Genomic DNA, 24,643 nt, shown 5'->3' on the forward strand with positions numbered 1-24,643 from the left:
TCGATGCAGGCGGAAGAAATCAAGGCTGCAGGGAAGGAGGGCTCTGTCTGGTTCACCCTGAGGAAACCCTCGGTCACCAAGCCCTGGCTCTGTCCCTTCATGTGGGGGGGTGTGAGACGGCCACCCCGGGCCAGTGCAGAACCCCACGGAGCAGCAGGGTGCCTTGACAATTGCACCCGGCTGAGCATAATTCCCTTCAGGAAAGGGTTCCCCTCGTTCTCTAGCCCTCTGCAACTTAGATGATTCCCTCACTCCACTAAGTCAAGGGAGAAAGCTGCATCATCTCACAGTCAGCCAGTTACAGGTGACACTGCCTCCACAAGGTCTATGGCCGGCTTCCCACAGGAGCCCCGTGAAAAGGAGACCCGGATATCATTATTCCCATTTTCAGTGTTTTCCATCCAAGGTTGGGCCATTCCCTATGAAAACATGACTTTTTTAAAATGAGGGAAATACTTACAATTTTTATTTACATTTACTACTTCACAAAGGGGGTAAGAGATTGTGCAAAAACTTAGTGAAACCCAGAAAATGCTAATATGTAGAAAGGTAAATAAATGTGAACAAGGTCGATAAACGTCAGCTAGTGTTTACTGTCCCACTATTCCACGGATCAGTGTCATATATAAGATGTCAGCAGGGACATCCGGAGTCTCCCGATGCTGAAATGGGCACTGTGGTCAGCAAAAAGGAACGATATTTTTAGGTGGACAGAAAGGGACGAGTCTGTCCACTACACTGCCAGCACGCGCGCCGACGTCACGGGTCCGGGTCTGCAAAGCGCCCGGGTGATGAGACCGCTCGTTCTGCTGACAGTGGCTTTGTCCACGTCAGGGGAGCTGTAAGGGCGGCAGGGACAGGGCCGCAGCGCAGGCCGTGCTTCTGATCCCGATGCTCTCTCTGGGGGAAGGTCCGGACATCACCTCCCTCGGGCCTGGCCTAGGGGGAGACAACCCTGCCCGCGCACGTGTAGCCAGAGCATGAACGAGGATTAACGGGACGGCCAGCACTTACCGTTCCCCGTGCACACTGCTTGCCAGAGCCTGAGCACAGACAGGCACACCATCTCTTCCACCGCATCTTTTCCTGCCCTGGAAAAGCACCTAGAGCAAAGGACAGCAATATTAAAACCAGAAAGTAGTCCTGATCTTTCTGGTTGGCTTTAGTCCACCTCCAGACTCCTGCAGTGTGGGCTGAAGACAGTAACGTTATAGGTCATTAGGACCCGGGAGCTGGTCAGCACTGAACCGAGAGCTCTGGGACAGGGGCGCAGGCCGAGGAGTAGGGGCTGCACGGAGGGAGGCTGCTGAGCCGGGGCCATGGGCGACAGCCGCGCAGTGACCAATGGGGCCATGGGCGACAGCTGCGCAGTGACCAATGAACTGTGGTGGACCAGCAGCCCACTGTGGGCTCACGGGCCCCCACACGCACCCAAACGTGCGCTGGTGACCTCAGCCCATGTCAGGGTCCTCCTAAACCTAAGCTGCACCCAAACCACTGAAATATGAAATAAAGTAAAAATGAATTTAGCAAACCACCTCCTTCCATACGGGTCTTTCTTCAGATAAAATTACAAATGGGATCCGCCAGGACCCTGTGGATCTCATTTCTTGATGTGATCAGCAAATTCCAAGAGAGGAAAAGAACAAATGGCAATCTTGCCCAAATTGGTAGGAAACCAGAAAAATGGTCATTTCTCTGACTCTGCAGTGCCTGGTGGGACCCCGGGAAGCACGGCTGACCTCTTCTGTCTCTGTGGTTAACTGTGGCCTGAACGGTGGCCGAACTCCAACGATCAGAGGCACAAACCCCGCCCCCGCCAGGGCCACCAACACCGATGGAGGGATGGGACCAGCCCGTGAAGCCCTGCCCGTGTGGTCAGGGATGTTTCACGGGGAGCTGGTTGTCCTTCCTTGCTTTGCCGCTGGCTGTCTTTACAAACACCCCTACCTTCTTAGGACCTCGTTCTCGCTGATGAGACTGAATCCATTGTGTGTTCTGAATAAAGTGCGTTCTGCGTCTGGAACAAATACATAAAAAACCGCGTCAGACTCCTGGACCGTCTGGCTGATGTCTAGCCGTAACAGAGCCAGCTGATGATGAGAAGCCCACTATGGAATGTCAAGGTCACCAAATTATCAGATTGGGCAGAAACAAATACCTTTACATTCTGAAACCTACAGCTGTCATCGGCCACCAGTTGCCCTAGGGAGAGGGACATCCTGTTCTGAGAAGGGGAGCTGGGCCCAGGGGGCCCTGCTGGTTATCTGACAACACGTCATTTTGTCATCTTTAGAGAGTCTCCAGAAGCCGCTTAACCTCCAGGAAGAACTAGCATATCCATCTGTTCTTAAATGTTTATTTTGAAGCTATTTCTAGGCTCTAGAGAGGAACCTAAACTCTCCAAGAAACTCGTGAAAGGGTATTTGAGCACCCCCACCGCACGCTGGAAGGAGGTCAGAGATCCCATCTCGGTACACACAGCATCCTGTCACTGAGTACAGATACGTCGCCCTGATAGAGACGTTTACGAGAACCGGTTATGGAGAACAGCACGGCTCTCGCTAGCAGCAGAGCTGATGTTGGCTCTGGAACGACTTACATGTCCTAAGAAGCCATTACATGTAACTGGGGTGAACTTTACAGTCTGACCAACTTCTGTCTTCATTCCTCCGTGGCTGGGAGGAGATGTGTGAGGGTGGGATATGGGTTTGGGGCATACAGGGGGTGTGCAGGGAAACCAGAAGGTGTGCAGGTACGTGGACGATGAGCGGAACATGCGTGAGGGGTGACTATGTGTGATGTGCACGTATGTGCGGTGTGTGTATGTGTGTTTTGTGTTGTATTGTGTTGGGGCGTCTACTGCGTATGTGCTGAGTGCTCGCATGCTCTGAGGGGAGGATGGAGGCGGGACGGGGGTATATTTCTTACGTGGCCTGCTCAGTCCTGACATCCTAGCAGATCTTCAGTACGTGTGGACGGAAGGGACACAGGGAGTCTCTGTCTCCCCAGGGCCGATCTCTACACTGTCCCCTTACACTGACTGTATTCATGAGGCCATATGCATCTCTGGCTTACTGTCTTTCATCACTTCAGTCAGGATTTCAATCCCCCCTGCATAGAACAAGGGGGTCTGATCGGGCTTGCAAAGCGTCTCCAGGAGATTCCGGACTGTCACAGCCGTGTTCTTTCCCGAATCCAGTGATCTGTGGGCTTCCTTCTCTTGAAGGTCTGCTTTCTCCTGGAGATTTACTTGATTCAGGTAATCTACAAAACAAGAAGGAAAAGAAAAGAAGGGAAACAAATAAAACCCTAATGGTCAACATCATCATGACACAAAGAGTCACCTTTTTTGAGGATGGGAGGTTGAGAGCACGAAGCATGACAGTCATTCAAACATGGGGGCAGCAGGGAAAATTTTAGGAAGGGTGTACAGTCTATACCCAGAATTTTAAACCGTCTTCGGGATTCAAGGACAACATTATGCCCTGCCTAGAAGGCTCTAAGGAACAATGGTATAGAAAGAAGGAAGGCAAAGGTCTGAATGGGAGAACAGAGAGCAAAGAGGCGTGGGCAGCCTGCTAATAGAGAGGGTTTGATGTGGCTTTGAGGCCAAGTGCAGAGAAGGCACGGGAGGCACCTCAGGGGCAGAGCAGAAAGCAAAAGTGGAATTCAAACGAAGGACGCCAGCAGGAACATCCTCACCTTTCACCTGGGTCTGCAGCCGGGGCTTTATTTCTAAGATCTTCTGGTAACACTCTCTAGCCTGGAAAAAAGAAGCAAGACCTTGAAGAGTGGTCGGGGGGGAAGGTGATTACAGGAAAGACTACTGGGCACCACAGGGCTGGCCTTCATTATTTCCTCCCCGCCTCCTACCGCTCCCAGCGCAGGACGCAGGCAGGGGGAAGGCAGCATGCATTTAACATTCTGTTAGGCTTCTCTGGTTCTGTGGGGCAAGAGGCATTATTTCAGAACTTATTTTAAAAAAACAGTGTTGTCAGATCCAGCCTGTGATGGAAAAATATCCAGTCCTAAATTCTCATGGATCATGCCTGGCTGGGATAGGAATAATCATAAGGTGACTGCAAAGTTTAGATATGGTATTTGCACAGAGAGAGAACAGGAGGCTACTTGTCAGATATGCCCACAAGGAGTGGGGAAATAAATGAAGTTGGAGATATTGTTGACAGAGACTTTCAGGAACAGGAAAAGAGAAGTGCCTCCTTAAATACAGGGTTGCAAAGAGAGCCCCATAAGGGGTCCATTCACTGGCCATATAAGGTTTGCAAGAAAACTTGACAGTGAGGGGCCTCTCCATGAGGACAGTGCTGGAAATTTTCTGAAAAAAAGAAAGATTCTAGCTCGTGTGGTATGTTACTGGGTTTTGGGCAGTACTGTCCTCAGGGGTATCAAGAACTCTGCCTAGTCACTGAGGGAAAAAAAAAGCACAGAAAAAAATAGCTCTGAGCTGTCTTGAAAGCTCAAGGCTCATCCATAAGATTAGGATTAAGAAAAGAACGGAAGAAAAAACATCACATAAAACAGGACAGAAGTATACACACCAAACATGGTAACTGCTATAGACCGTGTGTTTGTGTGCCCCCAAAAGTCCTATGTTGAAACCTCCCCCCCAAGGTGATGTACTTGGAGGCGTGGCCTCTGGGAGGTGATTAGGTCATCAGGGTGGAGCTCTTATGAGTAAGATTTATGTCTTTATCAAAGAGACCCCAGGGACCTCTCTTAACCCTTCTGGCTGTCTATGAACCAGGAAGCAGTGTGCTGGTGTCTTGATCTTTGACTTTCCAGCCTCCAAAACTGTGAGCACTAAACGTTTGCTGTTTAAGCCACCTGGTCTCTGGTAGTTCTTAGAGAAGTCCAAAAGGACGAGTGCAGTGAACCTGTATCCAACTCCTTTGAACCCGAGATCTAGTCTATCGGCAATTCCTGCCAGCTTCCCTGTCGGTATACAGGCAGAATCCCACCATTTCTCAGCACCTGCCTCAACACCAACCTAGTTCAAGCCACCATCACACCTCACTAGGGAAGTCTGTTGCAATAGCTTCTAACTAGTTCTCTGTTCTTTGCCTATTACGTCAAGACATAGTCTCAGGCGGCGGTGACCCTTTATAATATGAATCACGTCATTTCACTCCTTCACTCAAAACCCTCCCAGTTTACTTGAAGTAAAAGTCAAAGTACTTCCAAAAGCCCGTAAGGCTGCAGGGAATCAGTCCCCCACCACACCTCCATCGTCTGCCTGACCTCACCGCCCATCACTCTTCTCGAGCTGACCCTCGGGCTGGACCGCTCCTCCATTACACAGCCACGTGGCTTGCTCATTTCACTCCCTCCCTTCCTGAAGAGAGGCCTTCCCTGATCACTCCATATAAAACTAATCTCACCTTTGCTGCTTCCTGACTTCGTTTTCTCAGTAACACTTACCACTATCCGACACACTACACATCTACTTATGTGCTTCCTGTCTCCCAGCCACCCGTATTCTGAGAGTGTAACTTCCATTAAGTCAAGGATTTTGTCTTGTTTGCTACTGTATTCTTACTGTCTAGGGAAATGCCAGAAACATAGAAAGTATGCATACATATTTCTGAGTGAATTAATTAGCTGAATGAATGAATGAATGAATGAGTGAATAGAATTGGTGGAGAGGGGAGGGTTAACATTTTATTTTTTTGCTTTTCTATTATTTGACTTGAGTATAATAGGCCTGTATTACTTTTAGAATTAAAATCCAGCAAAGATTTTTTTAAATGTATAATGGGAGGCAATTTCTTTTTTAAAATACAGTATCTTATAAGTGGAAAGACATCCCATGTTCATGGATTAAAAAGCTTAATATTGTTAAGATGGCAATACTTCCCAAAGTGACCTACAGATTTAATGTAATCCCCAACAAAATTCCATCTGGCTTCTTTGCAGAAATTGACAAGCTGATCCTAAAATTTGTATGGTAATTCAAGGGACCTAGAATAACTAAAACAATCTTGAAAAGGTAGAACAAAGCTAAAAGACTCACACTTCCCAATTTCAAAATTTACTACACAGCTATAGGAATCAGGAGAATGTGGAATAGGCATAAGAAGAGACATATAGGTCAATGGAATAAAACTGAGAGTCCAGGAATAAACCCATGCATTTGTGATCAATTGACTTTTGACAAAGGGTGCCAAAATTATTCAATGGGAGACAGAATAGTCATTTTAACAAATGGTGCTGGGAACACTGATTGGATATGCACATACAGAAGATTGAAATTACATCCCTTCCTCACACCATATGCAAAAATTAACTCAAAGTGGTTCAGAGATCTAAATATAAGAGCTAAAGCCGTAAAACAATAAAACACAGAAGTAAATCTTGGATTAGGCAATGGTTTCTTAGATATGACACCAAAAGTATAAGGAATCAAAGGAAAAAAATAAATAATTTAGGTTTCATCAAAATTAAAATTTTTTCGTGCTACAAAGGACACAGTCAAGAAAGTGAAAGGGTAACACAGAGTAAAGGAAAATATTTGAAAAGCACTTGTCAGATAAGGGACTTGTATCCAGAACATAAAAGTACTGTTTACTTAATATAAAAATGCAAATAAAAAAATAGGCAATGATCTGAAGAGACATTTCTCCAAAGAAGACATACAAACAGCCAACAAGCACATGAAAACAGACCCAACATCATTAGCCTTCAAGGAAATGCAAATCAAAACAATGAGTCATGCTTCACACCCACTAGGATGGCTATGATCAAGAAGAGATAGTAGGAAGTACTGCCCAGGATATGGAGAAACTGAAACCATGTACAGCTGGTGGGCATGTAAAATGGTGCAGCCACTTGGGAAAACACTTCGGCAGTTCCTCCAAAGGTTAAACATAAAGTTACCACAGGGCTCAGCAGATCCACTCCTGGGTATATACTCAAGAGTACCGTACACATATGTCCACACGAAAACTTGCACGTGGTTGTTCGTAATAGCCCTAATGTTCGTCAACTGAGGAAGGGGTAAATAAAATGTAGGACACCGATACAACAGGATATTATTCAGCGGTGAAAGGAATGAGGTACTGATAGATGCTACAGCGTGGATGAGCTCTAAACACATCATGCCAAGTGAAAGAGGCCAGCCACCAAAGACCACGGCTTGTATACTTCTCTGTATAGGAAGAGTCTAGAATACGCAAACGTATAGAGACAGAAATAGATTGGGGGGTGCCTTGGGTTGAGGTGGGGGTGGAGGGAAGGGGAGCACTACCATTGGGTGTAAGGCTTTCGGGGAGGTGACAAAAATGTTCCAAAGCTGAGTGTGGTGATGGCCGCACGTCTCTGAATATAGGAAAACCCGCTGAACTGTATACTTCCCACAGGTGAACTGTTTGGTACGTGAATGATATCTCAGTAAAGCTGCTGGTAACCATAGATAACATCTTAGTGTGTAAATATATCTGCATGGTTACTCCTGGGTGATGAGATTATGAGTGAATTTTGTGTTCGTCTCTCCAGAGATGCCGCTCCTGGGGCCCACAGAAGACTGGTGGAAGATACTGCAGAAGGGTTCCCAGAGCAGCTGGGCTGTCCTGGACGACACTCAATGGCCTTCTCAACTCAAAGATTCGAAGACTTACCGTGGAAAATACTAAAAGGTGGATTAATATCTAACCAACTTGGAGGAACATGGTCCTTCTCGGAGGCGACCTGGAGCATTGCTCTGTGATCACACATTCCCCTTCCATTCCTCTCAGAACTTACCACACGGTAGTTCTTCAGGGCCAGGTGGGCTTTTCCCATGTGGAAATACGCTTTTGTACATTTTTCATCACACTGCATAAAAGAGAATGACTGATCAGAGGTTTCAGAAGGTTTGGAGTCATTAGCCACCCCCCTCACCGCCTCGCTAACAGAGGGAAGGCAGAACTCGAGTTCTCAGGACAGCTATGAGTTGACAATTAAAACTTTTCTGTGCATCTGTGGCCAAACTAATTGATGCTTGCAAGGAGCCTGGATGCACGAGTAAGCTCTCTGTCAAAGTAATTAATGATACTTGCCAGTTTTCATTTCCATTTAATGAGACTCAATCAGGAGACAAACCAGAAACCCTTAGTTTAGAAGAGCTCCTGACCTCACCCAAACATTAGAATCACCAGAGATGCTTATCAAACCTGGAAGGCCAGGCTGAACCACAGGCCAATTAAGAATTATACTCTGAGGCAGGGCCCAGGCATCAGTGATTTTGTAAGCTCTTCAGGAGATGTGAGCACGCAGGCAAGCTTGAGGACCCCTGGTTCATCAGAAGAGAGGAACATCTACTCTGGGTAAACAGCTGAGGTTACTGTTCCTGCCCTGAAATACACCACACCATAAATCCTGGGAACGTACGTTCTTGTCACTTAAGGTCCAGAGGGATGCCCCCTTCAGAAGGCAGGATCAAAACTTATGTGAGGCCACAGCCTTCGCACAGGGGGCCCTGTCCCTGCCTGCCCCGAATTATTACAACTCCAGAGAGACGGGCTGATTTGGCACAGAGACGCCAACTACAACTTCTGACATCCAATTAACTGAACCCTTTCATGTGTGAGGCGTTGTGCCAGGGATGCCCTCCAAGGGTCTAGAGCGCAAGCTTAAGAGTCTAAAAAGTCCTGGGTGAATTCCTGGCTTGCTTCTCCCCAGAAGGGGGGCCTTGGCCAGAGCAGCTGCAATGCATTTCGGAGTGAAGGGGAAGACTGAAAGAAAAGACAGCCGGTGACAGAAGCAGCAGCGATGACTGTCCTATGTGGAGAGGCCTTCATGGTGCATCCTCGTGAGCGTCATGTCCTGACACGCTGCTAAGTGGGTGACAGTAATGATAATAGTGCCTATCGTCCAGTCCTTGCCATGTGGTTCGGAAGAATTATCTCATACAAGCCTTATAACAACTCTGTGAAGTCGAAGCAATTATTATTCCCATCGTACAGATGAGGAAACTAGGGGCTGGAGTGGAAGAGCTGGGATCTAAAATGTGGCCATCTGAATCCAGGCCCCAAAGGCTACAAATTACACCAACTGTCCTTCGGAAAAGTGCTGTAGCGGTTGAGGAGAGGGAAACCCACTGCGAAGAAGCACGGCTTAACAAAGAGCGTGCAGAGGAGGGATTTGAGCTGGGTCTCCAAGGATACGGAGAGGTGAAGAGAGAAGGAAGGAGGCAGAATGGGCTGAGCAAGGTTCCGAGGTGGGAGAGGACAGGGAGCTTGCGGCCAGGACAAGGGGCAGGAATGCGGCAGGGAGGGGTCAGGCTGGAAGGGGCCAGCGAGACAGTGGTTCCACATGGAGGCCTTGGATGCCAGGCTGGGGCGGGTGAGCGAGCAGCACGGAGGCAGCGCGCAGAAGTAACTAGAGGTGGGAAAGGCGGGGGTCAGGGAGGGAAGGGGAGCCGTCCCACAGAATGAGGGGCTAGCCTCTGTCCCGGTGGTGGGGAGAGGGAAGCGCGGACGCCAGTTACGACACAGACAATCGGTAAAGGAGGAGGCGGATGTCAGGTCGCAGGCTTGGGGTTCGGTACCCAGAAGAGAGCGTATGTCATTAACAGAAGGAGGGAAGTCAGGGCAGGGAGTGGGGAGGGTGGAGGTGAGGATGAACAGTTTGCTCCTAGCTGCGGCATCGTTCCAGTAAACAGAGGCCTGAGGGAGGCAGCGGATGTGCAGCCCTGTGGCCCGGGGAGGGGGGACGGGGAAGGGGGTCTGAGGGCCAGCTGGACCCAGGAGAGCAGACAGGAGCTCCAAGGAGAAGCTGCAGAGAGAACGCAGGGAGCCGGGGAGTGAACCCCGGAGAATCCACAAACGATGAGGTTGAGGGGGCAGGAAAGGAATGGTCCAAGGGAAAGGACATGCCAGCAGCGGCCCATGGAAGCCAGATGTCCGCTGTCCCTTCGCTGGCAGAGCATCAGGGTTACAGCAGGGGGCAGAACAAGCGGGCGGCCTCGGCGTCCTGTCTGGGCCACTGTGCGTCACAGTGAAGGGGCGTCGCTGGGACTCTGCCCGCCTTGGACGCTGACGCAGAGGGCCGCGGATGGCTGTCTCACTGCCCGGCCTGTCTCCTATGATCACGTGTCAATGCTCACCAGGATTTTCTCAGATAAGCCCCAGACCCCCTTAAAAGGAGCCCTGTTTTCAGAGAAAGATGGATTTTGTCGTGCAGAAGTTCTGCCAGGAAAGAAAGACTGATTCTAACTGAAACCAGCTTTGCTGCCTTATCTTCCCAGACGAGGAACATCAGTCTTGAAAGATCATCGCTTGAGCTTGTCTCTACCCATTCACAAGTGTCAAAAATATTAAATTGGCATGAAAGTACTAAGACTATTAATAACGGAATACCACTGACATGCATTATTGATATAGGACTTTAAAGACAGTGAAACTTCTTTATTCACGGCTTTGACACAGAGTCAAGCACTGTCGGTTTGAGAGCCCCTTGTACCTTTTCCCCTATCCCTCCGAGGGGTCACCCAAGCCTCTCAGTGGGGAGCCTCGCTGGGCATTTCACAAGACTGGCTGTTGAGTGTGTCTGAGTTTTTTAACGTCAGCTTTGTTGGGCCTGCTCTGCTGTGGTTTCACTGTTAATTACTACATTGTGCTGCATTTAACATCTGGGAATAAGCCAGCATGTTATCTTAAATCAGCATGAAGATGGTGTGACTACCTCTTTGGTCCTTTTCGGATCAGAACAGATACTCTTGGAAGTCCCACCAGGAGATCGTGTTTCCCCCACGGAAGGGAACAAGATCCACACCCACAGGTTGTGGGATTTCACACTCCGATGGAGAAGCTATACAGAGCAGATGATTCAGAGCACTGGCTTACAGTTAGACCACGTTAGCTACGTGATCCCGCACAGGTTACTTCATTAATCTCTGAGGCTTGGTTTCCTTGCCAGAAAAATAAGGATAACAGCGGTATTGCAGAGAACAGACTAGAATATTGTAAGGCTCATGGCCAGCACGCAGCAAACTGTTGCTTGTGCTATTATTGTTGGAAAACGTCCTTGCCTCTCTCTTCTCTTACGGAATGGTGGTAGAGAAAATAGCCATTATCACATAAAGTGACAAAGCAGGTTAGGGGACCTATGCTGGGGCTGTGAAGAACCTGATGTCATCAGCTTTGGGCAGTTCTTGTAACTTTAAGACTGTAATGATGCGATGGGACAGGGTTTACGGACCTTCTGTATCTTCTAAGGGATAAAGAAATCACGCTCCCCACACATCCCTTTTGGAGGATCCCTGGTGTTTTATAAACCATTATTAGTAAAGGTGAGTTCCTAATTCACCCCAGTTTCCCTTGCTTACCCTCTTAATAAGAAATAAGGAAGGAGGTGTGGCCAATCTGTTGCTGTCAAAACGTGCTCTTACTCTGAGCCACGTTCGTGACACTGGGGTGGGCGCGCTGTGCGGGAGGAACCCGGGCCACAGGATAGGCCTGGCATGTTCTCCTGGCACTTCACTTTTACTTGATCATGAGTTATGGAAAACAACATGGAGATATTAAGACAAACAGATCAATTCCATGGAGTGCAATACAAAATCTGCAAGGATTTTTAAGATAAAACACGTATCTAACAAGAAATGTCATGCTCTCCACTTCTAGACCCTGCAGGGACTCCTGTTGGTTCCGTCAGGTGCCCTTCAGCGAGGAAGTCTGAGAAACACCGCTTCAGTGCTTCAGCCAGAGCCCGCGACAGCGACTTCACAGAATGGGAGAGGAAGACTTACTTAAATATTTAATCATCCGAAATAATGTCCCTGAGAAGTGATCATGACATTTCTCTTTTAAAAACTCTTGTATTATTTCCACCAACGGCCCTCACTTCTCACTTTCAACGACCTCTCTTGGCAGACTTTGGAGGGAGCACCATGAACTGCATGAGCAGATCTGCCCGAGCCCTGACTGCTAGACTCCAGGCTGAACGACAGGAACTGTCTTCTGATTATTCCTCCACGAATATGCCAAGTTACTAGAGCTGGAGGAAAAGCACAAACTGGTGGGGAAGGACGGCACCACTGCAGAAACACGTTCCCAGGGCTGGTTTGAGAAACAGAAGGAGAGCGTCTGCAGGAAGGAGAGCGTCCGGTGACGCAGCTGTGAAGGCTGAGCCCCTGCAATCGAAAACCCTGAAAACGCAACGTGAACAGCCGCTTCTCTGGGTACTTACTACGAGCTCCGTGCCTCACACGCATCACCCTCACAACAATGCTATTGATCTCATGTTGCCGGTAAGGAAGGTCAGGCCCTGACTGCGCAGTTCAGACCCCGGCCCACCACCAAGCATGGGCCACTCTCCTGCGTTACTTCAGGACCCAGATGCCCGGCCCAGCAAGCCCAACGCCGTCATGTGGAAAAGGACCTCTCTTCTTACCTTTAGAGCCCACTCACAGTCCACGACTGCCTTCTGGTAGTCCCCAAGTTTTAGATAAGCCTGTAATGACACAAAGGGCTGTATTCACAAGTAATTCTGCAGCATGCAGTCTTCAGTTAACAGAGCAACCTGCAGGAATGTTACAGAACCCCAGGGCTAGCAACCGTGGACAGCCAGTACTGCTGCTAGGACCGAAGGGGCAGGATGAGCCCGGACAAATGGGAGAGGACAGCTTTGTGAACGGCACTGCTGGGCCGGAGCTGAGGCCTTTAGGAGAGCTGCAGGTGGGAGAATAAATACCCCCCACTCTTTCTTCCTTCCTTCTGATCTCATTGGCTGAATCCAAATGCAAGTTAGGAAGCTGGGAAGTCAGGGGACCAGGCCACAGAGGTCAGTTCCCCAGGGCACAGAAGGCAGGGCAGAGAAGGATCTGGAAAGGCAAAAGAAAATACCTAGCACACTAAACCCATCTACAAAGGAACAGCCATCTTCTAGAGTCTACCCCACTGCAGATGTTCCAGAAGGAAATCAAAAAGGGAATCAAAAAGATAACAGTAAGTAAGACAAAGGGAATCAAAAAGATAACAGTAAGCGTTGGCAGAGTGTAGAAAAACCAGAACCCGCAGACACAGCTGGTGTCTTTGGTGGACAGCCTGGCAGTTCTTCAAAGGGTTAAACACAGAGTTGCTATATGGTGTATACATCTGTGCACATAAGAAACTGTGTACAAATGCTCACAGCAGCATTATTCATAGAAGCCAAAAAGCAGAAACAGTTCCAACGTCCATCAACTGATGAATGGATAAATAAAATGTGGTCCATCCATCCAATGATGTATTATTTGGCCATAAAAGGGAACGAAGCACTGATACATCCTACAATATGGATGAGCCTTGAAAATGTTACAAGAAAGAAGCCAGACACAAAAGGAAAAATATTGCATGACCTCCTTCATACGAAATGTCCAGAACAGACAAATGTATGGAGATAGAAAGTCGATTCGTGGTTGCCTAAGCCTGAGGGTAGGGGTGGACGGGAGGACCGGGGCAGGGGAACCACTTAAAGGGATGGGGTTTCTTTCTGGGATCATGAAAATGTTCTAGAATTGGTTATGGCGATGGTTGCACAGCTCTGTGAATATATTAAAAACCCCTGAATTGCATACTTTCAATGGGTGAAATGCATGTCAATTATCTCAATAAAGTTGTTACCAAAAAAAGATAAATTTCTGCTTCTTTCCTCATAAACACAGCAAGAAGGAATTGATGTAGGTAACGGGCTGACATTTAAGAGTCAGACCATCACTATGGTGATGGTCCATTGGTGCCAAAAGCCCTGGGGACCTCTTGGGATCCCCTAGAATTGGGGAAAATCTTCAAAATCAAGAATTGACTCAGAATTCTGGGATCCACTCAATCTAAACTGAAGAACTCGTGGCACACAGTAACGGAGAGCCGTGTCCCAGCAAGCGCAGTGGTCAGTCCACGTCTGAATGAATTACTGGATACGACAGGTGGTCAGTAAATTCTTATCAAGCTGAACTACCTAGACTTTAAGCACTCTTCCTTTGGAAAGTTCCCGGGAAGCGGCAATGATCACTCCGGTGTAAAAAAGGACAACCAGGCACCTGGAAGATAAGAGGTTTTCCCAGAGTCCCCATCAGTCACCCCAACTACAGCCAATACATGTGTAGGTTTGCCCCTGATCAAAACTGTCCCAGGGCACTGCGACATTCTTACCAGTAACTCTGCTAAGATATTTACATGGTCAAGCCAATCATGGGGTCAGTGTTGTAACTCAGGAGGGTTTCTAAGCATTCATCCCAAGCAAGGAGGAAGCAGGCACTAGCCCACTAATCAAGTCCAAGTCCTTCCAAGAAAGGAAGCTGCCGTGTGGTGCTTTCGTTCACATAGGTTTTGTACTAATTGAGGAGGAGACGCTTCGAACTGTCAGTTCCATAAAGCCCCATCCGTTCCCCCCAGGGTTTGGGGTTTCATTTGAAAGTCAGAGGATGTGAGGAGGAAACTAGCATCCTTTTAGACAAACCAACGAAGACACAATTCTGTGACATTGTTATCCGGGAGACATACAGACTCTGAAAATGCATACGTGGGCTTTAGCAATTTCTCTACACAGCCTTTTATTTTTGCTTTTCTTTCTTCCCTTTTTTTTTTTTAAGGCTTGGATTCAACACCCTATAAATTCCCTGTTCTCTTTTGCTTTTCCACATTTTAAAAAGAACTACTTTTCCAAATGGCAATTAAACTCCTGATTTATCTAAATTACACCAGCAATCTATTGATCATAACATTAACTCCAGGAGAAAAACAGAGCGTTGAAAGGGTAGGCTTTTTTTCTCTAGCAAGCGGCAACACTCAATTCACAGGGTCCTTATTAAGTGTTTTCTAACACTGCATGCAAACAGGGGAGGCATTTTAAAAATAGTCAGCGGTGATTTGGTGGTTCGTAACACCAGGCAGCACATTCTGTATTTATTTGTCTCTGAAAACGCTTTCTCTTCGGGAAAGCTGGGAAGAATTATTTCCCCAAAGCTTTTCATTACATTTGCTTATTTCTATCCACACCCATTCTTAATGTGGTTCTCCAGAACCTGTTCAAAGTGCTGCTTAACCTGAGGACAGTAAAAATGTAACTAACTTAGACGGCTCGGGGTACAGACCATCTGAATTAGCTGTAAGTCTGAATCACATAACATTTTCAAAGCAATTCAATTTTACCACTTTCAAATAAGTTCAAAGTAACAGGACTGAAAAAGCATCAGTAGGTAAATGTTTTGGAGACCAAATCTGGTGAAAAGAAAAAGGAATTATAATTATTATATTAATTGCTTGCATTTGAATGCTTCTTTCAAAGTGTCAACAGAAATTTAATTCCCTTAAAAGGACTTATTGTTCCTCCAGCGTTACATAACTTAACAAGGATTTATTAAACATCTATTACAGATAAAGTGTTGGAGGGGGGAAAATATATGAAAAAGTTTATAATCTTGTTAGGGTGATGAAATGCACACCACTAGGCCAACCTCTGGCCATTTTATTTACCAAATTCACTCCCCTATGTCAATTTTTCCCCAAAAGTAGGGCCCAGTAAGTGGCGCCTCAACGGATTTACCCAAACTGCTGAACTACTGAGGTTACACTGTGCTTGGACTTATTTAGAAATTGGAGCTGATGAGGGCTCCTCCTGTCAATGACACAGTGTCAAGTGCAGCTCACACAGGTCCTGCTGACACCTTCTGACCATCGGATAATCATGCCGACGGATCCGCCACTTCTTCAGGTCTGAGCAACAGGGAGCTCTGCCACACACAGGCTCAAGTGCTTTTAAAGATAAGGCCACACGTGATGTTTTTGTTTCAACGGAGAACTATCAACCTTGTCCCTTCATTAAGTAGTAGATGATAAACACCTGCGTGATTGTTTTTACCTGTCCCATGAAACTGAGCTCATCTGTGATATAAAACAGAGGTAGGAGGGAGTTCAGAAACCCAACATTTCTGAGAAATTGGGGCTAGGCCCATCGGCTATACAGCCGACCCGGGTCACAGATTCATAATCCAACGGGACCGATATGAATAAGAAAGTAACCCTGAGGAGGTTAGGCTACCAGCAAGAGGGGGCCAGGCCAAAGCCAGCGATGGCAGAATCAGTTCTCATAGGCTGTTTCATTGACTCGCTTTACCCTCAGTGATGTGCGGGCGCTGACTTACACCACGCAAAGGACTGGTTATGTGTCGCTCTTCCCAAGTCCTCCTTCAGTCATCGCAAGTTGGTGGCTTGAAATTGGACCGTGATGACGGCATTGATACCACGGAAGTGGCAAATGGTCCTTACCGATCAGCTGCCACCACACCCCAACCGGAGTCGGCTGCTAAACACTGATGGGCACACCACTGCTTCCATCTGGTCTCATCTTTGGTTTCACAAGTTCTGTGGCTCCTGTCCCCTGAGAAAACGCCACCGGCACAGTGTTGGCCCACTCACCTGGGCTCGGTTGGTGTAGAGCACCTTCATGTCCTTCAGCTTGTCCAGACCCTCACTGTAGCAGACGATGGCCGCTTCGTAGTCACCTCTGGCAAAGGCCTCATTCCCCTTTTCTTTTAAGGCTGGGAGAACAGAAGTCACACAGGTGAGCTCTCCCCACACACTGGAAAATTCTCTCACACTTTATTCCCCCGACTTTGCAATTCTACTTTGGAGGTCATAGCTTCCATCAATCCAAAGGAGACCCATCCCTTGTTTCTCTGCAGACATTTCAGGATCAGCCTCCTGAAGGACTTTTTCCCTCCAAACCCATCCCAAGCTGCCCAAAGTAAATGTTTCTGGCACAAAACTTGGAATCTCTCCAAGTATGTCACAAAGACCAAGTCTACACACTGAACGTCTCATAAAAAGGGCCAAACAAGTCACTGTCTAGCACGCGTGGAAGTGTTCAGACCTGCGCACGCACACCGCTGGGGTGCGCAACAAGAGCCGGAGGCAGCCCGCGCATGAGCCGCCCCGCCACGGCACCACCGCGTCTCTCTGCCTTCGTCTCTCCTCTCCCTTCTCACATCTTTGTTTTCTTGTTTCGTTTTTCGTTTTCCCTTTGTCCTCTGTGCCTCAGGCCAGCGCACGGTACCTCCCTTCCGTCCCTCCCCACGTTCTGAGGCCAGCTCGGGTCTAGTCTGACCTGCCCTGTCCATCCATATGCTGTAGAAAGAGGAGGGCTTTGTCCTGCTCCCTGCCTGCCGCAGCGGGGACAGGGACAGACACCACCCGCTTCTGCCTGGCCAGGCTCCAGTGCCTCAAGCCTGTAGACTGGGAATCTCGCTGTCCTCAAATATCAGCAGGCACGCTCATGCTCTTTCTAGCACAAATCATCCCAGCTCTTGAAAAGTGAAGACTGACAATTACCATCTGCTAAGACTTTGTTTTCCCTTCTTCTCCTGGCACGTTCCTTTGCATCCAACTCCATAGATGCCAAGAAGGCTTCTGACAGCAGAGTAATTTCAAGTATTAAAGAGAAAAATCCAAATACTATAATCAGTTCTTTAGCTCAAATTCAGAAGAAAGCTTCTTTAGAGCCACACATCTCATGCATACGTATATAGGCACACACGCACACACACACTCTGAAGCAACTAAATGACATTTTCTTAATTTGACATTAAATGGTAATCTGTGTGATGTATTATTATACATGATGGCTGTGTCTGTGCTTCAAATTTGATTTATGTCTTTTAAAAGAGTTTTTCTTTAAAGGCAGACTTTTTTGTTCCATTTGGCATAATGAGCTTCTGGGCTGGGCAACAGAGAAGCTACCTGGATCCTTTGAGCAGCTAAGAGTAAATTGGATGATATGAAATAGCTGAATTCAGTTTACAAAAGACTGGCCGGGAGAAAATAGAGAAGCCTCTGAGCGCTGTGCCCGCTGAGTAGTAAGAGAATTGGCTGACCCGTACGTTTTTGTTCCCGGGTTGTTTGTAAGCCCAGAGGCTATAATTTAAGGGTCTGGAAGCTACAATCACTAAACACTGACCCTAAATAAATAATACACGTTAGGAAGAGAGACGCTGTCCTTACCTGAGTTCATCTCATCTGCATTCTGCAGGGCACAGGTTATCATGAAAACAAAACAAACAAACAAAAAACAAATTTCAAAAACCGCTCTCTGGTTTATAAGTGTATGAACCAAGCAGGCAGATCCGTTACAAGTGGGGAGTAGGGTCATTTCCTCTAACCATCAATACCGAAGGGCCCAAATTCACGGGCTTGCTTTAAATCAGGAGATATGCTTATGGGTACAGTTGTTACGGGGTGAGCAGGTCAAGGGACCCCCACTGTGGCTGCAGGAGTTGGAAATCTGAGGCAGAACATATTTATTACCTTTACAGCACAGCTTAAATATTGGTCACAAGCTCAGGGGGTGGGAGGCCAAATTTTCATTAAAATAAACCCATTGTTTAAAGATGACTCAGACAAAGAAAAAAAATCAGAGTTTATACTTTCTTGTGGAAAATAAATCTAGTGAATCTAAAAAACAAAAGAGTGTTTCAGCTTCCCCGGAGTGTTTGAGATGAAACTACCACTTCCTCTGCTTCAAGGCAGACCTCCTCTCTGTATCTGCTTATGTAACTCCGTGATAGAAAAAGAAACCTTCGTGGAAGCTTGTGGAGGACTGATCACGGTCTTGTTCAGGGTGGTCCAGCATCCGTCCTCCTCTCGGACTTCCTCTGTAAACCGTAGTCTCTTTTCTGTCTCCAGGACAGCTTTCTGTTGTACGAGCGGGTCATCAGAATTCATCTCCTGGATTAAACTGGCTGGAGGAGAAATCAGAGGTGAATCATTCAAATGAGGTCTTCAAAAGGAAAAACTCCGTTCGCTAGAAAGGAAGGGGTAGGACGCTCATGGGGAAGAGCTTCTGTTTCTCTGGCTTTGTTGAGATGTGACTGCCACACAACGTTGTGTAAGTTGAAGGCACACGAGTGTGCTGATTTGATTCACATGTCTATGGTGAAGTGATCCCGCAATAAGGTTAGTTCGCACGTCCGTCTCCTCATGTGATTACAGTTTTTGTCTCTTTGCCAGGCACAGGGACAAAGAACAACTATGTCTTTCTTACTATAAATCACACTGTCACACCCAAGCAAGTCATCCTATCCTTCTCCCACGGACTTTAAAAAACTGCCTCCAACCAAGGGAACCCTTGTGTACTGTCGGTGGGAATGCAAGCTGGTGCAGCCACTGTGGGAAAGTTTGGAGGTTCTTCAAAAAATTAAAACTAGAATTACCATATAATCCAGTAATTCTACTACTGGGTATTTCCCCAAAGAAACAAAAACTCGAATTCGAAAAGATATCCGCAGCCTTGTGTTTCCTGCAGCACTACTTACGATAGCCGGATACAGAATATCACTCAGCCACAAAAAAGGAGTGAGATCTTGCCATCTGCAACAACATGGATGGAGCTACAGAGTACCATGCTAAGCGAAACCAGTCAGAGAAAGACAAATACCGTATGACTTCACTCATATGGAATTGAAGAAACAAAATGAACAAAGACAAAAAGAGACAAACAAAAAAACCAGACTCTCCAGGACACAGGACAAACCGGTGATTGCCCTCCTACCTCTCTGGCCATTGCTTTTTGGTCTCCTTTGCTTGCTCCTGCCCTCCAGGTCCCCCTACCTTCTAGATTATGCAAGCCTCAAGGCATTGCCTGAGCCGTCTTCTCTTTTTCTGAACCATTCCCCCAAGCAGTCCCATTCTCTCCCATGGCTCTAAATGCCATTTATATGCCAGGGCCTCCTAAACGGATCCCCACCTCCATTCTCTCCTAGGCTCAGGCTCACAAAGCCACTTGCCCTCAGGACAGAACATCTTCACTGCGACGTCTTACTCACCAATCCTGGCCTGCCCGGCCTCTTTCCCCTGAGACTGTCCCCCCCCCAAATGCCCCCTATCTCAGCAGATGGCCAAACCTTTGCCAAGTTTGGGCATTCGACCCCAAACTTTCAGACCTCATTCTTGAGTCTTCGTTCTCCCTCTGCCCTTGCAGCCATCAAACTCTAACGCTTGCCAAGTAAATCCTAAATATTCCTCGAGTCCATCTCCTCGTGCCCATTCCTGCTGCCACAGCTCTCAAACCAGCCCGTCTCTTTTCCCTGGAGCACCGGAACAGCCTCCTGAGGGGCTCCCAGCATCTCTTCTCCTGTCCCCTACATGTTCTCATCTCGACATCCATGCCGTGACCGGAGCGACTTTTCTAAGGTATAAATCTGATCGTGTTTCTACGCTGAGTCAGCCCTCCAACTGCTCGCAAGGTAACATGAATTCCCCCTTGGGGCTCCCAAGGTCTTCCCTGATCCGGCCTTTCCTGACTCAGATGGGACCCTTCTCTCTGGGGTCTCTTCTCTCCAGCCATACAGAGCTTTTTACACTTTCAGGCTCTTGAAAGCACCACGATCTCTTTCCTACCTACTTTCTCCCCACTTAGCATATTCCCTTGCCCTCTCCTCAGTCTCCAACTCCTACTCACACTTCAGATTTTTGCTTAAATCTCATACTTCAGGGAAGCGGTATACAACTCCTGTAATGGACGTAGTGTGGCCCCAACCCCACTCACATGCGGACACCCTAGCCCCCCAGTGTGACTGTCCTGGCAGAGAGCCTTTTAAAGGCATCATTAAGGTGAATGAGGTCCTTGGGATGGGGCTCTAAACCAACTGGACTGGTGTCCCTATAAGAAAAGGAGGAGACATCAGGGATGTTACAAGCAGAAAAAAGAACACGTGAGGACGCAGCGAGAAGACAGTCATCTCCAAGCCAAGAAGAGAGACCTCAGGAGAAACCAAACCTGCCCACGCCTCGATCTTGCACTTCCAGAACGATGGAAAGGAAATTTCTACTGCTTAAGCCATCCAGCCAGTGGCATTTTGTCATAGCAGCCCAACCAGACTAATACAATTTGTAAAGCTGAGTTAGTGTCTCTTGTACTCTGCAAATCTCTCTTCGTATCACACGTCACACTGGAGATTGCTTGTTTCAGATCTGTTCTCCCCACTGGGCTGTAGATACCAGGAGGAAAGCTAACTCTTGGTTATCATTACTGCAGTCTCCGGAGCCTAGCAATACTCAATACACAGCAAGAGCCCAGGAAATGAGTGTAGACCCTATACACGTGGCTACACAAATTTAAACTAATTATAAATGAAATACAATTAGAAACTCAGTTCCTGGGGAGCACCAGCCACCTCTGAAAAGCTCACAGCTGCATGCAGTCACCGGCGGCCATAGCAGACAGTGTGGACTGCAGGACATTTCCATCACCTCAGAGAATTCTATGGGCCAGTACTGGTATAAATGGTACCCTAAGGAATTCTGAGCCTGAATGCAAGTGAGCCAGGTAAAGAGAGATGGGGAGGCACAAGGAACAACAAAGGTGACGTGCAGAGTGTGAACCATTAGGGGACCTGTGGGGAACCAGAAGCAGTCTGCTGCCCACTCGCTGCAGTGTGAGGTAGGGAGAGGCGAGAGGTAAGGACAAGGTCACGGGAGGTCTTAAGCCCAGAGGAGAGCCTGAAGTTTATTGTGGCTGCGGAGAGAATCCAAGCAGAGAAGTGTCTGGGTCAGATTTGCATTTTAGATACATTACTCTGTGGGGAGCGTAAGCCTGGAGGCAGGAGCAACACTCAGGGGGTTGTTGAAATAGTCTGGGTCAGAGAACCAGAACAAAGGGAGGGGCGGGGAGGACAGAGCGGGAGAAAGAAGCTGAACTTGATGGCCGACTGACTGTAGGGTGAGAGCTGGCAGGAGTCCACCTTGACGAGAAAACTTCAGCCCGAAGTACCACCCACCAAGACCAGAAGGAAGGGGAGGGCAGGAGAAGGGGTTTTATTTGGGAGGAGGAGGACGGGGTGGGGGTGGGGTAGAGCAGTGATCAGCTGGCTTTTGGACCCACGAAGTTTGCGGTGTCTGTGGATATGACAGCTGGCGCAGGGTCCGAGGCTCAGCAAAGAAGGCTCGGTGGCCAACAGGGATGTGGGGTGGTGAGTAAACAGGTTGTAGGAAACATGTGCCTGGACTAGACCACCTGAAGAGAAAGGTGAGCAGCAGGCCGGCCAAGGCTGGAAGTCCGCAGAACATTCAGGGTGGGCAGAGGAGGCGCCCGTGGATGAACACAGAGAACACAGTGTGGATGTGCCTTTTATGAAGTTGCCCCAACTATTTTTAAAACCATTTTAATTCTTTGGACCCATACACCCTTCTGGAAAGAGCAATTTCAACATATTTCTGTTTGATATGTAAGGTTTGTTTGATTGTTGGTTTGCTTGTTTCCATCGTCACACAAGCTCCCTGAAGTCTGAACAGGAAACCAGCTGCTTTGGAATCTCTTGAGTGGGATTTGTGGGCTCAGAGGATGAACTTTGAGATCCCACCTGTCTGAACTGGGGAAGGAGGGGTCTTCCCACCTAGAGGAGGAGAGACAGGATTATAATGACCATGAACCATCCATGTAATTAGACCGACCCTGAGGGAAGTCTTTGATTTTGCCTGTGCAGCTCAAAATCAGAAATGGCTCTGCCCTAAAACAAGAGGGATTCCACACTGATCAACAAGGTTCCCGAGTGATCTCGAAGGGAACAGCTAGGCTCCTTTGATGTGAATTCTACATGGAAGGGGACAAAATATGGAGGAGAGCTGTCAGCCTCAATACCAACCAGAAAGTTAACGGCTTCTCTGATACCAATTAACAGCCACAAAATACCACCCCAGGCTCTAATATTACTTGCTTCTCAATGCCCTTTCTATACAATTTCAATTATATTTTCTCTTAGAGTCATAAACCTATCAGGCAGCCGAGGAACTAACTTAGAGTGATCATTTCTCTTCAGTCACTCCACCTTGCTACCATAGAATTTAATTTGTTTATGATTTACTGGTACTTACTGATTTCATCCACATTTTTAAGAAATTTCTGCAAATCTTTCTCGTGATCGTCAGCCATTGTCAACCAGAGTACCTGGGGGAGGCAGCATAAGTAATGAAAATTAATAATCATAAAGCACTAAACAGAATTTGTCAGGCTCATTAGCCTTCTAAAACTAGGAGCCAAGTGACTATTTTCAAGATGGATTTGTGTTCATAAATGTCACGAATAACAGCAGGGTGATCTATTTCACTCCAACTGCTATTAAGGCCAAGGGATACCCATTATTTGTGCTGATACTTCTGGAAAGCTGTCAGCCCTCCCTCCACTGGGAAAACTGCTCTGCAAAATGTTCCTCCAAAGCCAACATCCACCGCTGGGATTCAGGGACCTGGCATAAAGGAGGCCAGGAGGAGAGGCGGACAGGCAGGCAGGAATGGAGAAGGAAGCGAACGCCTGACTTTGATTGAGATAGGCCCGCCAGCCAGAAGCCTGGACCTGGCTGTGGGACTGGTAACCGGGAACCGGAGAATTTGCATTTAACTGTCCAAACTTGTTGAAGATCTAAGCCTCTGGCTTGTCTCTGAGGAGTGAAGAGAAGCTAAAACTTGGCGGAAGGGATCAGAACTCCAGGACACTGAGCGCCAGCACCTCTTCTCCTCTCCAGGTACTTCAGGTTTATTACTTCTCAGTGGTTTGTGCGTCAGCAGGCCTCATGGTATACCGACGGCTCCCCAAGTTCACCCACAGACCATAAAAACCATCCAAAAACTCCTTAAATATACAGACTCCTCAGCTTTAGCGCCAAAGCTTCTCTGTCGGTCCACCTGCCAGGGTACCCGGGAATGGAGAGTTTTAAAACCCTCTTGGGGGAGATTCTGATTTACGGCAAGGTTTAGTAGTAGTGCAGTCGTGTAAGCACCTCTAAGTGGAAATTTGAACTCTGCCACGAAGAAGGTGGGAGTTATTTGACTTTGAGACTCCACCAGTTACAAGCTGTGTGACCTCAGCTGAAGTCGCCAACCTCTCTCAGCCTCTTTCTACGGAAACGGTAATAGGAACCGAGAGGGCTGCCCTGGGGGTTAAGTGAAAGCACCAGGTACGCAGCGAGTGGTAAATGCGAGGCACCCTTAACTACAAAACGGGGGAGGGGGCGTGTGGCTTAAGTAAAAGAGCCGTAGGGTTCCTTCCATATTAAGGCTCCCAGGGAACTGGGACCTAGTGAAGCGAGCGGACTTGCCCAAGGTTGCCGGGGCAGAAGGAAGGCTCAGCATTTGCCCGGGCAGGCGCAGGGGTGTAAGCACGCGGGGCTGAGCCGAACCCACCACAGGACCGGAGATACACTCACAGGAGACCAGAGCCGCGGCGCGCGTGCGGGAGCCTGGCGACCAGCTCGCCTGGACGCCCCGCCCCGCCGGCGCAGAGGGGCGGGGCCGACGGCATCGTTGCCCGGCAACCACTCCGCAGCGTCCACCGGCTCCTGTGCCCAAAGCGGAGGACCCAGCCCGCGGCCGATACCGTCCCATCTGCTGGGGCCCACGCCAGCGTCCTCTGCTCGGCGCTGACGGCCAGATCAGGACCACATCCCAGGGCACACCCCTGGCCACCCCGCCGCACTGACCTGACACGCCCAGGACCGGACAGGAAATGGCGGCCGTGGGCGGGCGGTGACGGACGGGGGGGCGTGACCAGAGGGGCGTGACCAAGTCCCGGGGCGGGGCTAGGCCTGGGAATGGGCGGGGCCCCGACGCTCAGGTTCTGGAGCGAGCGCTTCTTGGCCGCGCTGCCCCCCCCCCCCCCCCCCCCCCCCCCCCCCCCC

At 48.4% G+C, this 24,643-nt stretch overlaps 1 protein-coding gene across 1 annotated transcript in view; it reads right to left on the reverse strand.

The window, feature by feature from the left end:
- Window positions 1–24,218, reverse strand: part of LOC103662379 (tetratricopeptide repeat protein 12) — a 37,577-nt gene extending 13,359 nt beyond the window's left edge. The window contains exons 1-12 of the mRNA XM_040630656.1: window positions 24,173–24,218; window positions 22,845–22,917; window positions 18,552–18,715; window positions 17,979–18,000; window positions 17,310–17,387; window positions 16,398–16,519; window positions 12,394–12,453; window positions 7,762–7,833; window positions 3,706–3,766; window positions 3,079–3,267; window positions 1,951–2,020; window positions 1,015–1,103 (exon numbers count right to left, since the gene is read on the reverse strand). Of these exons, the coding sequence (XP_040486590.1) occupies window positions 1,015–1,103; window positions 1,951–2,020; window positions 3,079–3,267; window positions 3,706–3,766; window positions 7,762–7,833; window positions 12,394–12,453; window positions 16,398–16,519; window positions 17,310–17,387; window positions 17,979–18,000; window positions 18,552–18,715; window positions 22,845–22,902 (985 nt within the window). The 5' untranslated portion in view covers window positions 22,903–22,917; window positions 24,173–24,218. The remainder of the gene's footprint in view (window positions 1–1,014; window positions 1,104–1,950; window positions 2,021–3,078; window positions 3,268–3,705; window positions 3,767–7,761; window positions 7,834–12,393; window positions 12,454–16,397; window positions 16,520–17,309; window positions 17,388–17,978; window positions 18,001–18,551; window positions 18,716–22,844; window positions 22,918–24,172) is intronic.
- Between the last annotated feature and the right edge of the window lie 425 nt (window positions 24,219–24,643).

Source organism: Ursus maritimus, unplaced genomic scaffold (assembly GCF_017311325.1).
Source record: "Ursus maritimus isolate PB19 unplaced genomic scaffold, ASM1731132v1 scaffold_16, whole genome shotgun sequence".
Lineage (NCBI taxonomy): Eukaryota > Metazoa > Chordata > Mammalia > Carnivora > Ursidae > Ursus > Ursus maritimus.